Source organism: Myodes glareolus, chromosome 18, assembly GCF_982192425.1.
Source record: "Myodes glareolus chromosome 18, mMyoGla1.1, whole genome shotgun sequence".
NCBI classification, from domain to species: domain Eukaryota; kingdom Metazoa; phylum Chordata; class Mammalia; order Rodentia; family Cricetidae; genus Myodes; species Myodes glareolus.
In genome coordinates this window covers 70,673,389-70,689,082 of record NC_142043.1, presented here as the reverse complement: position 1 = coordinate 70,689,082, position 15,694 = coordinate 70,673,389, and the positions used below count along the sequence as shown (strand labels likewise).

The following is a 15,694-nucleotide window of genomic DNA, read 5'->3' as shown; positions in this document are numbered from 1 at the left end:
AAATCAAAAGTACTAGAGAAAACGCTCCAAGTTGGAAAGCTTTGAGGTCTGTACTCCTTTCTGGTTAAGATGACCAAAGATCCTGACAAGAACCTACTTTAAAGCTTGTTTGGGCTTACCGTTTAAGACGGGACACAGGGAGCTCGCCATGGTCACCATTCCAGACCGAAGCTGGTCTCAAATGGAGGCCCTACCCTCCCTTCCAGTGACCCACTTCCGTCGGCGCGGCTCCACCTACCTACTAAAGGTTCCGCTAGACGGCTACCCGCCGGGCTCAAAGTTCCAAAGACGTGAACCTAGTGGGGACCATTTCACTCGGAAGATAGACTGTTCGATGGTATTAGAAATTAACTCTAGCCGGGCGGTGGTGGCGCACGCCTTCAATCCCAGCACTCGGGAGGCAGAGACTGGCGGGATCTCTGAGTCCTACGCCAGCCTGGTCTATGCACGTGCATGTACGTCTGTGTGGGGTACATGTGAGTGCAATTGCCCACAGAGGCCATCTATGTCCCCTGGAGATGGAACCACAGACAGTTATAAACCAACAGGGGTACAAGGACCAAACCGAACTCCAGTTCTCTGGAATTGCGAGGCATCTCTCCAGCCACTACATAGCCTTGGCTGACCTGGAATTCGCTCGGTAGACCTGGCTAGCCTCAAACTCCCAGAGATCTAACTGCCCCTACTCTGTACCACCACACCTGGCTTTTTATTTTACCTGTATGTGTGTGTGTGTGTGTGTGTGTGTGTGTGTCTTTAAGTACATGCGTGTGAGAGCAGTTGCACAGGAGTCCAGAAGGAGTTAGATCTTCTGGAGTTGATGTCACAGGCAGTTGTGAGCTGTCTGACCTGAATGTTGGGAACCAGACCCAGGTCCTCTGCAAGAGCAGGTCCTTTTTTTGTTTGGTTGGTTTGGGTTGGGTTTTTTTGTTTTGTTTTGTTTTCATTTGGTTTTGGCTTTTTTGTTTTTCCAGACAAGGTTTCTCTGTATAGCCCTGGCTGTCCTGGAACTTACTCTGTAGACCAGGCTGACTTCGAACTCACAAAGACCCACCTGCCTCTACCTCCCAAGTGCTGGGATTAAAAGTGTGTGCCACCACCACCCAGCTACAAGTAAGCCCACTCTTAACTGCTGAGCCATCTCTCTAGCCCTATTCTTCAAAATTAAAAATTAAAAACTAAAAACAGGCCATGCCACGGTGGCACAGGCTCCAAAGCTACAGAGAAACCCTGTCTCAAAAAACAAAAACAAGCAAAAAACTAGAAATAATTTCCACACTATTCTAATTTTTATACTACCACAAAAGAATCCTGAGCTTTAGCTCATTGGTGTCATTTTTTTCCCTGAGAATCAAAGGGGTTCTCACACTTCAAGAGGGATCTGAACTGGGGTTACAGACAGTTGTGAGCCACCTTGTACCCAGGTGCTGGGAATCAAACCCAGGGTCTCTGGAAGAGCAGCCAGTACTCTTAACCACTTAACCACTGAGCCCCTCTTTCTATCCCCAAGATAATTTTTTTTAATTTTCTCAAACTTTGTTATGTTATCATTCAAGTTCAGCTTTAATATTTAATCAAGTCATTGAAACCTGCTACGAATAGAAGAATGGAGCTAAATGTTTACAAGTAGTAGCAACCCAAGACCTGAAGATAATTTTCATTTGTTTTATGAGATAAGGTCTTGTTATTTAGCTCAGAATGGCCTACAGATTCACAGCAATCCTCTCGTCTCGCCTGGAGTGCTGGGTTTAAAGGCAAACACCACAACCCCTACTGGGACAAACTCGATTTTAGTGTTTCCTCTGCGCTGCCATGACGCACCTTCACCAGCAGGTGGCACTGCAAAGTCGCGGGTGCGGCGGAAGGACCAGGCTGCTGGGATCTGGAGTTCCAAGTGTTCAGTCAGAGCTTGGTGTTTTTCCTGCTGTTGCAGTTACTCGTCACTACTTACTGATACACAAATATTTCAACACATGGCTGAGCTGGACGCACACAGCCGGTTACTGTGTATGTGGGTACCTGGAACCCTGGACTGCTGGCCTTCTCTCCGCCCCACAGTCAAATTCCTTGACAGTTACATCCCTATTCCAATGCCTGTACCTCCATCCACTGGATTATTACGTAGTCTTCTGATATCCAGACCTCTGAGCCCACGTCTCCAATGGATCCATTGCACCGAAACCTCCCCCCATGCCTGTGAAATCATCTTCAACATCTTTCTCTGGTCACTCTCTCTTCCCTCTCCAAGGCATTCCTGGTTTTCTCTATGGGAAGTAAAATGACTGTTTCTTTTCCACTTTCTTCCTGGCCAGGTTCTCGGTTCACACTGTACTATAGGTGACCCTACTCCTCTCCTCCCACCTCTCTGTCGTTGGTACCAAATATCTCCAGCCACACCAATTTTCCAGGCTCCCTTTGTATACACGCCCCCCCCCCCCCATGGCCAAGTCAGAAGCCTGATGTACGGTCTTGACTTACGCTCCCACCCCGCCACCAAACAGACAGGCACACCGCAGAACAAGCCAACAACCTGCCCGTCCACCCCCTGAGCATGCTCACAATTAACTGCCTTCTTTCCACTGGTTCTGGTTCAGTTTCCTCCTAGGATGGCTGCAAAACCTACCGGTCGGGCTCCCCTTCCAAATCAGTGTCTATGCTGAAACCACGGTGGTCTAAAGCCAATTAATTCTCTGCCTTTTAGTCAAAAGGTTAAAGATTTTAATTGTGTTATTTATTTTTTCAACCGAGTCTCATTGTGAAGCTCTGGCTGGACCAGAACTCAGAGATCCTCTTTCCTCTGCTTTCTAAGTGACACAATTAAACAGTGAAAGGTTGCCCCATCACACCTAGCTCCAGGGGCTAGAAAGCATCTTTTCTGTAGTTGGAGACCTCCACCTTTCCCACCTCCCTTGCACTCGCTGCCCCAGGAGGCTTTTGAAGTTGTCATAGGCCTTGCCCTTCAACACCGGGGCACACGGTGGCTTTTCCTCTCCCCGAACCCTGCCTTCTCTTCTGTAATTTCTCCATTTTCTTCACCTCCCGGCTTTGCTGTTCCCACCACACTATATGGAGTCTTACTCTCCTCCCTCTCTGTTGCATCAATGGCTGCCCTCTTCAGTTCCATGTGGGGAGCCTGACCGCTCCCCAGGGAGTTCCCACAGTGGTCCTTACCGTGGACAGCTGGCTTTTCTCAGCCTGGTGTGAGTGCTTTAAGACCCAGCTTTCAGAGCACAGATATGACCACACCAGCCGGAGGAACTGGATTCAGACCCCCAGCACTTCTATAAAAAGCCAGCTGTGGCAGGGTGCGGGTTAAAGGTAGCACTTTAGAGACTCCCTGGAGCTCAGTAGGCACCCATTTTAGCCAATCAATGAGCTCCAAGTCCAGGGTGAGTCAGTTGTGGTGTCCCAACACTTCCTGATCAGGACCCCAGGGGGTCTCCTACCATTCTTCTCCAAGCATTTACCACATTTTAAAAAAGAAAGAGAGAGAGAGAGAGAGAGAGAGAGAGAGAGAGAGAGAGAGAGAGAGAGAAAGAAAGAAAAGTTGTGTTTTAGGAGCTGGAGAGGTGCCTCAAAGCTTAAGAGCACTGGCTGCTCCTCCAGAGGTCATGAGCTCAATTCACAGCAACCACACAGTGGCTCACAATCATCTGCAATGAGATCTGGTGCCCTCTTCTGGCCTATAGCTGTACATGCAGGCAGAACACAATACATAAAGAAATAAATCTTTTTTTTTTTTTTAAAGTGGTGTTTTACTGCTTTCTTCACTCAATAAACCACAAATTCCACAAAGGGCCGTTTTTATCCTTCTTACCAACTAGCAGTGATTGGCGGGCACCGATTGCTCAAAAATATTCACTGGGTAAACGACCCCGAGGTTCATAGTACTCTTCACCTAGCTTTGACAGTTCCGTGACACATGGAACTGCTGTTAGCAGTGATGTCTTGTTGCTCTGTGTTCTGCTGGAGTTAAAACACTTATTCAAAATAGTTTTTCATCCCATAACCTCTGGCAAATAGTTTTCAACTTTTCTTGATTGCATCATTGGTTCTGAGGCTGGATAACTGACCTCACCTGGGCAACACACAGCTGCTTCAGAATGAGAGCTGTGTAAACGAAGTCTTGCATTAATGAGACTCCATTAGTCTGCCAGCCTGGCTAGCCGCAAGCCAGAGCCCCAGGTCACTACGGCCCCACTTGGTGGGCTCAAGTGAGAGGGAGCAAGGAAGTCTCCAGGCATCTGAGCATGGAGGGAAACTGAACAGCTGACCTAAGGCATGTCTTCCCTTCTCCCTACCTGGCCGTCCCTAAGACAGCTTTTTGCCTGGTATGATTTTCCTATAAAAATGAGCAAGTCACTGATAGTGACCGAGGACACATGTTCCACGTTTCTTTGGGACTGAGTTCCTTCTAGATCTATGTGAGTTAAAAGACAGCCTGGTCTACACAGCGAGCCCTGGAGTATGTAGTGAGATCCAACCGTTAAGACAGTACTGGCTCCTGAGAGGTCTTCAGTTCAAGTCCAGCGAGCTCCCGATGTCGACTCCATTCCAGCCTAACTCACCCGAATGCCCCTAGTGAACCTTAGGAGCCAAGAGAAGACAGCGAGCAGGAACGAGGGGGAAGGGTACAAACAGAATTCTGATGTTTAGTTCTTTTGTCTGTGAAACTGAGGAGTCCTAGATAGGAGACTGGGTTTTTTAGCTGGGCTTTTCCTCTTTTCTAGCACATTCTGAGCGCATACATGCTCTGGTTCTAACTCTGTATCAGCCACCAGGACTCAGGTCCACGTTTGAGCCACTAAGCCAGGAAGCGTGGCCCAAGGCCTCAGCCTCTTCTCGATGGAGGCTCTCTTCTCTTTGGTTGACAGATCAGTGCTGACACTGGAGAAAATGCTGCTGCCCCCAGACCCGAATGGAAAGCCAGGCCTGCGGTCCGTGCATGCCACCACCCTACCTGGACAACAATGTGGTTGCCCCCTCCCTTTTCACCAAGAATTCAGCCTAGGGTTCTCACCTCTGCAGTAACAGAGAACTAAAGATGGCCTCAGCCACCCACCAACTTCTAGCTGAGATGTTAAACAGTCAGAGCTCCACCCCCAAACCAGAGTAAAAGGAGCTCAGGAAATGGTTCTGTGTTGTCTAGCGATTCGCGCTCCCAAGCTTTTATTTGGTTTTATGATTTGTTTTTAATGCATTGGTGTTTTGCCTGCATGCATGTCTATGTGAGGGTGCCAGATTCCTTGAGGCAGGAGACACACAGTTGTGAGCTGCTATGTGGGTGCTGGGAATTGAACCCAGTGCTCTTAATCATTGAGCCATCTCTTCAGCCCAGCTCTCAGGCTCCTAATGAAACTTGACATTGTACTCAAAGGGCTGATCTGCTCAAACTGAGAGTGTGCACAGTTGCTCACTGGAAACTGAGTCTCCACCTGTACACACTCACTGACACTTTCACAAATGTTTTGCCACACTTATGTCTCTCAGTCAATTCCAGAATTGTACTCTGTGCGCCCCCAGGATTTGGAGAACCTGGCACACCCATCTTAATCCAAAAACCTGTGTTCCATGAGGTCTGGAGCTCTCTCTTGGAGACACAGCTATGGTTACTCCCCCCCCATCCCTGATATGACCAAGGTCAGGCAGCAAGGGGCGCTCAAAGGCAGGAGGACTAACTCCAGGGGAGCCCATGGGAATGTGGGGACCAGGCCTGAGATAACCAGGCCGTCATTCAGGCTGCCTGGGGAACGGCTACAAAGCAGACAATCTTTATTCACAATCAGAGTTGCAAACAGGGGCCTCCAGCTCAGTCCAAAAGCAAAGCTACCGAGGGAAGCTCAGCACTCGTCCTCGCCCAGCAGGGCGTACGGGTTACGGGCAGCTAGGCAGGAACCGGAGCCCGAGGTTGGGGTGTCCTCGTCCCCTTCTCCCTCTTCATCCGCATCTCGGTCCTCCTCTCCCTCCTCCTCACAGGAGCTGCTCAGCTCTTCCTCTTCCTCCTCCTCCTCATCACCTGCTGGCCCCACCCTGCCCTGCAGCACCACCAGCTCAGCCGTCTCTGCGTGAGACTCCCAGGAGCCTGAGGAACACAAAGGCGCCAGTAAGCGACAGAGACGGGTAGGAGGCGACAAAAGAATTCCTCAAGTGCCGGCAGGCACCCTTTGCTGGAGCACCTATCTGCAGAGTGTCCTCCATCCCAGGCACACACACTTGCAGATCAGTAACTCTCTTCAGAGCTGTCAGTCCAGAGGTCCACCCACCCTCTTAGCCTCACCTCTCTGTCCACTGTAGCCAGGAGGGTGGAAACACAGGCTGAGGCGGCCATCCACTGCCAGGCGCAGGAGGCTGTTGGCTGCCCTGTACACATCATTGCGAGCTGCCTTGGCCGTTTTATAACCTCGTTTCTCTGCCCAAGCTGAAGGAAGAAAACGTCAATAAGGGATGCCTGTGAAACAGGTTCCGGTCCTGTCAGCCCCACGCCCACACAGTCCAGGCACGAGGTCTTGACTGTGGCAGGGCAAAGTCGTCTAGGGAAAGTAGACAGTCCCTTCCGCTGAGGGCAGAATCCGGTAGCTCGGGTAGGACGCCCACCTTCGCAGATGTCCCAGGCACACCAGGGGTGCTCAGCTGAAGGCTCCTCGGCCTCTGGGTGGCGCAGGTGCAGCAGAGCCTGCACAGGGATGCGCGAGGCCAGGTAGCCCACGGCAGTGTAGGGCTCCTGGATCTGGGCGATGGGGTAGATGCCAGCCAGGACCTGTGGAAACAGCACTCAGTGCCTCCTCAGTCCCACCCTCACCTCCCTCCCACAGCCCCCTCCACCACAACAGACCTGCAGCTGCCTGGGCAGCAGAGAGGGGAAGATAAGGCCCGGACAGTCACACAGCTTCACAGAGGGCGTGAGGAAGTAGGTCTGGAAATACCGGGTATGGCCTGGCGTCCTGGAGACACTCACCACCTTCCGCCCCACCAGCCCATTGATCAGCGAGGACTTGCCCACATTGGGGAAACCTAGGAAGACAATGCAAGGGACTGTGGAAGGCCCTGACTTGGGGCCAGAGGGGCCGTCAGGAGAGCACCAGCTCAAGTTAAGGAAGCACCACAGCCACCACACCAGACACAGCTGGGGTTCCCAGGAGAACCCCTGGCCTCTTGGGGGTTCATTCCTCCCTTTACAGGACAGATGCCTCCCTCCACATCTGTCAGGATTTAGACACCAGACACAACTGTACCTTAGAACAGCCATCATGACGTGTCCAAGGAGATGCCTGCTGGCTCACCCACCTCGTGGCTACACCACCTTATTTTTGCCTAAGTGCTGGATCTGCACAGACCTCTCGGCCCCACTCAGACCTTAAATGCCTGACCCACATTCACTCCTCCCTGTATGAGCTGCCCAAGGCTGGCTTGACACGCACCCTTTATTCCAGTTACTGCACCCCGAATCCAGCATGGCAACACTGGTGGTTGAATGAGTGACCCCATAAGCTCACGTGCTTGGTCCCTAGATGTTGGGGCCGTTCTGGGAAGAACTAGGACAATGGTTCTCAACCTTCTTAGTGCTGTGCCCTTTAATACAGTTCCTCATGTTGTGGTGACCCCAACCATACAATTATTTCACTGCTACTTCATACCTGTAATGTGATGCGAATATCTGACAGGCAGGGTAACTGATAAGCAGACTGGAAAGGGTTCGAGATGCACGGAGGTTGAGAACCACTGAACTAGGAGATATGACCTTCTTGGAGGACGTGTTAGTGGGGGTGGACTTTGAGCATTCAAAATCCCACACCAGGTCCAGTCTCTGTCTGTCTCCCTCCCTCCCTCCCTCTCCTCGCCCCAGCTTTTCACCATGCCTGCAGCTTGTGGATCATATGGATGTTCTCGGCTACTCCTGCTGCCATGCTCCCCACCATGACGACCCTGAACTGACTGACCCTCTGAAACCTTACACTCCCAATTAAATGTCTTCTTTGATAAGTCGCCTTAGTAACCACGACACTACGCAACACCCAGCACACCCTACTTCTCTGCTTCACCACAGGGTTCAGGATCTGGCTTTCTAACAAGTCTAGACACTGACCTTAAACTCCTGGTCCTGGCTTTCCTGTATCTCAGTCACCTGACAAAAGCCTGGCCCTGTGGAACACAACTGCCCGCACAACACCCGAGAAAAGATACACAGCCTGGCTGGCTCCTCCGAAGGAGAGGCAGGGAGGACACCGGCACCAGCTCTCCAGACAAAGCCCACCAACTGCGACACATGCTGCAACCCCAGCACTCCAAAGACTGAGGCAGAAGGATTGCTGAGTCTCTGAGGCCAGCCTACAATGCACGGGCAAACTGCTTCAAAAACAACAAAACCCCCACGTAAAACAACAAACCCACAATCCCAGTGCAAAAGGCTAAAGGCTCATCTAGTTCTGCCGCCATTGGCTAAGTTATCCCCGTGACTGCACACTTTTTTGGGGGGTGGGAGAAAGACAGTTTCTCTGTGCAGCCCTGGCTGTCTTAGACTTTATCTGTAGATCAGGCTGGCTTTGAACTCAAAGATCTGACTGCCTCTGCCTCCTAAGTGCTGGGATTAAAGGTGTATGCGCCACTGCCTGGCATGACTGGACACTTGAACACAAACAGAAACACACAGAAGTCTTGGAGACCCCAGCGCTTGTTCTCATCTGGTGAGCTTTCACCCATGCTCCCTGGTTTCAGAACAAGACAGCACCATCGATCAGCCTGTGCACTCCATCTGGCTGGAACTAGGCAGAGGATGCTGTTGTACCTTTTCTCTCAAGTGGCCCTCATGTGGTTCTCTTTCCTCCCTGCCTCTGAAAACCTGATCTTCCCATCACACCAGGTAAGCAGCTCTCCTCCCTCTCCTGGCCGCCGTCAGCCCTGCCCGACAGATGTGAGTACACCGTATTCACTTCTACACTGTCCCTGGGTTTTCCACTCTCTTTTCCCTTTGCCCAAACTAAATACTGCTCTGCCTCAGTCTCCAGCTTTCTCTTCGCCTACCTTCTCCCATGCCATGGCATTACAGCCCCCAAATACTCCTTAGTGGCTCCTTAAGTTGAAATCCTCCCACATGCCAGCCTCCAGACCCCTAGCCCACAGCCTGCTCCACTGCGGCACTTGTGGCAGTCCACGGCAACCCCTAGTTATCCTTCCGCTCTCCAGCCCTCCAAACCTGCTCCTTTCCCAGCTTCCCTGGCTCAACAGTCCCAGCTGCTCAGACTTTCTAAAACCAACAAGCAAAAAGCTTTCTTTATTCCTTTGCTTTCTCTTGTGTGCCAAGTGAAGCCATCAGAATTCTCATTTTCTCCACTTTCTAATACATCATGTCTCAGTCTCCCCACCCAACACACGCGCCTCTATCACCTCTATCACCTTCCTCTGACCAACTCTTTGGAGGGGGTTGTTCTTTTTTGTGAAGGTCCAAGCTGGCCTGGAACTCCGCACACAGTCCAAGCTGACCTTGAACTCTCATAATCCTCGTGCCTCGGCCTCCCCAAATCTGGGGCTAAAGGCTGAGCACACCCAGCTCCTCCCGGCAGCTCTGGGCAGTCCCCTGGACGAAGAGAAGCCTTTGTGCATCTTCTTCTCCTTTCTTGTCCTTCTCCCTCATTCCCTCCAGTCAGTACAAACAACAAACCTCTAAATGAAACCAGATCCTGTCATCCACCACTGGCTTCTCACAGAACTTAAGCTGAGATCCAAACTGCCAGGGCTGGAGGGATGCCTCCGTGTTGAGGGAAGTAACTGCTCTTACAGGACCTGGGTTCTGTTCCCAGCAGCCACACAGCGGCTTACAACACAACAGTCCACAACCCCAACTCCAGGGGAATCTGGCGCCCTCTTCTGGCCTCTATGGGCACCAGACACACAAGTAGTGCACATATATACATGCAGGTAAAACACTAACACACATAAAAAAATAAAATATATAAAACAAAATAAACTCCCACAAATGCCTAAGATACTAAATCGCCAAGATCTCCTCTCAGCCCGTGGGTCCAATAAGAAGGAACCTTAGACTCTAACCTAACCACACATCACACTTCTCTGCTGCAGGGGCAGCGACCCTTAACACAGTTCCTCCAGTTCCTCCTGTGCTGTGACCCCAAACAAAACACTGCTCTCATTGCTACTTCATGGCTATAATTTTGCTACTGTTACAGATTGCAATGTAAACATGGGACCCCGAGGGGTTGAGACTCAGGCTGAGCAAAGCTGCTCTGCTGGCGCTGAACAAAGCCTTTTCCTTTTTGAGACAGGGTCCTACTGTGCAGCTCGCTGGGGAGCTCACTATGTAGCACAGGCTGGCCTTGAACTCAGAGATTTGTCCGCCTCTGTCTCCATGTTCTAGGATAAAGAAGATCACCCCAAGCTGGACACTTACTGCCCTCCTGCTATGACTTACGGATCCTGCCGGAGGAACAGCTGAACCAGGGCATATCTATTGGTCACTCAGAGCAATACCTAAGAAGCACTGGGCACCGAGAGGCTCAGCCTCAGGCTACGCCTGCCACTGCAGCTGGTGCCCTTCAGTTCCCAGGACCAACAGCAGAGCTCTGTCCTTGAGAACCTACAGCCCACAGAGCCCACGGAGGCCCAGCTCCTCCTCCACAAACACTGAAACAGTGCGTGAGGAGGAGGCCATTATGGCGCCTCTGAGTCCTTACCCACACAGCCGATGGTCACCACTCCGTCCTTGTAGCGCTCCCTGGAGGGGCCCATGGGCTCCATCGCCGAGTCCGTCTGCTGCTCTACCAGGACTGCTGGTCCGTCTTCCTCCTCTTCTTCCTCCCCAGAGCCATTACCCCAGGAGGCTCCAGCCACATCCCTAGCAATCTTCTCACGCCAGCTGCTTAAGTCCACTGCTTGAAGAAAAAAATAAAGCGGGTTTCCCTCACCCCCAGGCCGGCCACTATGGATAATGCCCAGCTGATGTCACCAGCATTCCGAAACATCACGGCGCTACAGCAGACTGGAAACTCCCCCGTCCTCACTGGACCCCCTCATCTCTCTGTCAAAGCATCTGAGAAGACTCAGGAATCCAAACCATGGAGGCTCCTGCCCACCTCCTGCTGCTGTCCTTCCCACCAGCAGAGGTTGCTCCTTCTTCCACAACTTTCCCAAACAGGTATAATAGATCCAGAGAAGTGACCCTTGTTCCATGGGGCCCTTCCAAAGGCCACACACCTTTCCCTGCAGTGATGGCTTCGCAGGCTCTCAGCAACTGCTCCGGCCCCAGCGCCCGAGTCCATCCTCTCCCCCGTCTTCGATTCTTCTTTAAGACTGAGATAAGAAGGTGAAGATGCACCTCATTTCTTCTGCCACCCTTAACCCCAAAGCAGGTTCCTTTGTCAACGAGCTTCTCTGTTCACTGACCTGTGCCGCTCACCCACAGCCCCCTCTCCACAGCTCCCTCCACTCCCCTCACCCACAGCCCCCTCTCCACAGCCCCCTCTACTCCCCTTACCCACAGCCCCCTCTCCACGGCCTCCTCCACTCCCCTCACCCACAGCCCCTTCTACTCCCCTCACCCACAGCCCCCTCTCCACGGCCCCCTCCACTCCCCTCACCCACAGTCCCCTCTACTCCCCTCACCCACAGCCCCCTCTCCACAGCCCCCTCTACTCCCCTCACCCACAGCCCCCTCTCCACGGCCCCCTCCACTCCGCTCTCCTCACCTATAGCCCCCTCGACACGTCCCCCCTCCACTCCACTCCCCTCGCCCACAGCCCCCTCCACTCCACTCCCCTCACCCATAGCCCCCTCCTCTTACCACTGCCAGGCTCCTGTGGAGTTCTTGTGTCCCGAGGGAAGGAGGTGAACAGGACAATGTGGAGTTGGGGGTAGTGCTGGTGAAAATAATGCTTCCAGGCGACCACAAGAGCTGGTGGGGCCAGGTCCACCTTGTTCAGGACCAGCACCAGCGCCAGCCCCAGTTCTCCAGTTACATACTCATACAGTGCTGGAGGGAAGTTCACGACCTGTGATGCAACGGTAAGAGCCAGAGTGATGAGATGTAGCCCCAGCTCCTGTCACCAGGTACAGCAAAAACGCAAGGCCCTGCCTGATGTAGACAGAGTAAGGGCAAAAACAGTAAACCAGCCACACCACACAAGGCAAAGCAGGTGTTAGTGACAACCCAGGCAAGTCTCAGGGCGCTTCCTGCAGGTCATGATGAGGGGGGGGGTAGAAGGGAGGGGGGAGGGAGGGGGAGGGAGGGAGGGAGGGGAAATACGACAACACCTGGCACGCTGAGTTAACAACTGGATCAGGAACAGGCATGCAGACTGGATAAGAAGCAACACATGCTTCTATGTACACATAACTGTGTAAGTGTACACGTGCACAGCCACACAGATGCACAGCCACACGCACAAAAGCATGTGCACATATTTGTGTTAAGGGTGTATGACTGTAACATGTGCATGTGATGGTTCATATGGATGCACACATGCACGCTGTAACAGTACACATGTGTGCATTCATCGAAATCTCTGACCTAAAGGTCCCCACAGACCTCCCCTTCTGCACTGGAAACAGCAGTGAGGTGGTCGTCAGGAAATCAGATTCGTAGGGCTATCCAGCAGCAGGCTTCAGCCCACCCACTACCCTAGCACTGCTGGCTGATCTGTGGCGATGGTGTGCTAGGGAAAGGAGAGGAGGAAGAAAGGCACCTTTGGGCTGAGCCTAAGAAGTCGCTGGTTGCCTTCGAACTCCCTGGAGCTTTGTACTGGGACTTTCTACTGGTCTAGCTCTAGTAAACTAGAAAAACGGTATGCGAGCCTGTGTGTGTGTGTGTGTGTGTGTGTGTGTGTGTGTGTGTGTGTGTGTAAGCTGGCCAGCAGGGGAATGGCAGACTATAAGAGACGAATATAACACCGAGTTCCTTGACCTGGGGGTGTAGCTCGGCGGTAAAGCTCAGGCCTAGCACATGCAAGGCCCAAGGTTTCATCCTCAGCAGAACAAAATAAAAGGAAAAGAAAAAGGCACTTTTGACTGAAGACTTTAAAACAAGTCATTAAAATGAAATGAGAAAGGAAGAAAGCTGTTGTAACCCCAACACCGGGAAAAGAAACCAGGAGGATCCCCAGGGCTATCTGGTGAGCTCCAGGCCAGTAAGAGATCCGGCCCACAAAACAAGGTGACACCACCGTCTCTGTCTGAGGACCACAGCCAAGGCTGACTCCGGCTTCACAGCTCCAAGCACATGTGCTACAAGTGGGATGGCAAGACCTGGACACACACTCACCAGGAAAATGAAAACCATCCCCTCCATCCACTCCTGCCTTTGAGCACCCCCCACTAGGATCTTCCTCAGAGGTTCCCACGCACTCACCGGGTGTCGGATGTCAGTGATGAGCAGGACGATGTCAGACATCTCCAACACCCGCCACAGCTGCCTCCACGTCTGCAAAGATCACAGGGAATTTGGCCTAGAGTCCTTCTCTTGCCTGAGCCCAGAACGCTATCCAGGACCACACACAATATGTCAACCCTGTCCCCACACCACCCTCACCTCCAGATTGTGCTCAAAGTAGCTGAGTTTCTCCGAAGCGTAAGCGCCGTGTATCTTCCCAAGGTATTCCTGGAAGCTCCGCTCCTCTTGGCTCATCAGCTGCTCCTTGGACATCTCATAGTTCCACGGAGGACGGCGGGGAAAGTCCAAGACTGGGAAATGAGAGAAAGTGCGGACAAACCTGAGGACTCTTTCCTTTCTTCTTCTCCTTCTCTCTCCCTCTCTCTGTTTTGTTTTTCAAGACAGGGTTTCTGTGTATCCTTGGCTGTTCTGGATCTCACTCCATAGTCCAGGCTGGCCTCGAATTCAGAGATCTGCCTGCCTCTGCTGAGACTAAAGGCATGTGCCACCACCATACGACTAGGTCTTTTTTTAAACTCAATCGTGCATCTCGGATCCCAGTTCTCCTCTCGGCCAGCGAGCTCCCCAAGCTGAGGGCACTCACTCACCTGAGCCAGGCTGATAGACTTCCCGGATATCCAGCTCCAGCATTTCAGCACTGACAGGCTGCAACACTTGCTCTCTGGCTGCTCTCTTTCTCCGCTCCACCTCCTCGCGGCTGTCCCTTTCAAAATGCAGCCGGTATCTGAGGGAAGAGGGACCACACGCATCTAGTGGACTCCTCTGACCATAATCTCGTCGCCTCCTCACCAGAACAGACAACTTTACAAAACCTCCTCCCCTGGCTGTTCAGATCTCTCCGTAACCTCCCCCCCCCCCGGCCCCCATCTCCGAAAACAAACTCTTGACAGCCCCTCTTGGAAAGCACGACTGTGGCCTATCCCTGGGAGAACCACCGTGGCTTCCGGCCTCACTAGCTCCACTTTCCAGCCTTCCTCAGAAGCTTTCCTCAAGGCTCAGGACGGGGGAATCGGGGGCCGGCGCCCTTCTCCTTCGCTCACCGGTTGGGATCGTAGCTTCTTGGCCCCAGCCCCTGGGAAGGTTGCTGATTGAGCCTGCGGATGTGATGGGTCACGGATTCCCCATCCGAGGTGTCGGTCTGCTCCTCCCGCCGCTCCCGACTCCCGCTGCGGCTGTTGGAACTGGAGCGAAGCCCATCTTGAAGCCCTGAGGGGAGGGACCGGTGACGCCAGTGTAGACCGCTTCTCGGGATACCCAAAGTCCCCCGAGCCGGTAGGACAAGCCCTTCTTCAGCCGCCCCAACTTCTCCAGAGGCTCCTCCATCCTCCGGACCGCGCGCCCCAGTTCCCTCCCGGATGGGCCTGTAAATCGTCACCGCGCCCGGCGGCAGCGGCAGGGCTTCCCCTCACCAGCCCCCGCACACACCCGCGCCGCTGCGGGAAACCCCCACCGTGGCAGCCCACGCGGTACCGCGAGAGCCCACTCCCCCCCCCCACCCCTCACGCCCGCGGTGCGGCGGCGGCGGCACACCCCTCCTCCCGAGCTGCGCAGCGGCCCCGCCCCCTCCCTGACCTCGCTTCCGCTCCCGCTTGTCCTGCAGCTGCTTCTTCTTCTGCTTCACGCTGAAGGGCTTCTTCCTCGGCATGGCCCCGGCGTCCCCGGCCCGCCCTCCGCGGAGCTCCCCGCCGCCGCAACTGACTCCCCCGGGCAGCCCCCGCCGGCGGCCCCGGGCCCTGGGGAGGCGGGGCCGCGGTGACGTCAGCGGCGGGCGGGCGGCGGGGAGCGGGGCGGCCGGGCTGCAATCTGCACGTGAGAGCCGGCGGCGGCGGCTCCGGGATGCGCGGCGCGGAGCTGGAGGCGCGCGTGGGAGGCCCGGGCCGTCTCCGTCACGGGCGCTACCAAGTGGCAGTCGCGGGAGGGGGGACGAGTGTCATCCCCGCCTGCCTGGAGCTCCCCCGGAGCTGCCACTCACCTGGCGGACGGGGGGTGGGCGGGAGGGCGGGAGAGCCGAGCCGGACACGCCTCACTGCCCGGCAGCCACCGGGATGGCCCCTAGCTGCGGAGCCGACGCGGGGCTGGCCGTCCGCGACGCACGGACTGGCGGCGGAGGATGCCGAGAGGCAGGCGGCCGACGGGCCACGCGTGCGAGCGCGGGCGGGAGAGGAGAAAACGCAAGCGGGGCAAGGACTTTGGAGAGGAGGTCAGAGAGCGCCGAGTTGTGACTGCAGCTGTTGCCATGGTAACCGGGAGACCGGATGTGGCGGCCTCAGGGTGCGACGGGCCGCTCGCGTGCCGCCA

At 54.1% G+C, this 15,694-nt stretch overlaps 1 protein-coding gene and 1 long non-coding RNA gene across 3 annotated transcripts in view; both read right to left on the bottom strand.

The window, feature by feature from the left end:
• Nucleotides 1-233, bottom strand: part of LOC125404716 (uncharacterized) — a 32,989-nt gene extending 32,756 nt beyond the window's left edge. The window contains exon 1 of the long non-coding RNA XR_007233345.2: nt 120-233. This is a non-coding gene — a long non-coding RNA (uncharacterized LOC125404716). The remainder of the gene's footprint in view (nt 1-119) is intronic.
• A 5,522-nt stretch (nt 234-5,755) lies between these two features.
• Gnl1 (G protein nucleolar 1) lies at nt 5,756-15,407 on the bottom strand. Of its 2 annotated transcripts, none has more exons than XM_087898602.1 (12): nt 14,969-15,407; nt 14,437-14,602; nt 13,984-14,120; nt 13,535-13,686; nt 13,355-13,426; nt 11,792-11,999; nt 11,206-11,301; nt 10,686-10,883; nt 6,833-7,011; nt 6,595-6,757; nt 6,278-6,418; nt 5,756-6,082 (listed from the first exon to the last, which is right to left on the bottom strand). In XM_087898602.1, exons 1-12 carry the CDS (start codon nt 15,039-15,041, stop codon nt 5,841-5,843), a joined length of 1,827 nt encoding a protein of 608 aa, XP_087754728.1. In that variant the 5' UTR covers nt 15,042-15,407; the 3' UTR covers nt 5,756-5,840. The 2 variants fall into 2 exon arrangements, with proteins under 2 accessions (XP_087754728.1, XP_087754729.1); XM_087898603.1 differs by having other exon boundaries at nt 10,686-10,880.
• Between the last annotated feature and the right edge of the window lie 287 nt (nt 15,408-15,694).

Excerpts from the sequence above, each read along its gene's own strand:
- Gnl1 (XM_087898602.1), bottom strand. The coding sequence starts at position 15,041 with ATGCCGAGGAAGAAGCCCTTCAGCGTGAAGCAGAAGAAGAAGCAGCTG. Across the intron at positions 12,000-13,354 it reads TCACTGACATCCGACACCCG|GTCGTGAACTTCCCTCCAGC; the intron begins GTGAGTGCGTGG and ends GTTGCATCACAG. Across the intron at positions 11,302-11,791 it reads TCCACAGGAGCCTGGCAGTG|TCTTAAAGAAGAATCGAAGA; the intron begins GTAAGAGGAGGG and ends TTCTTATCTCAG.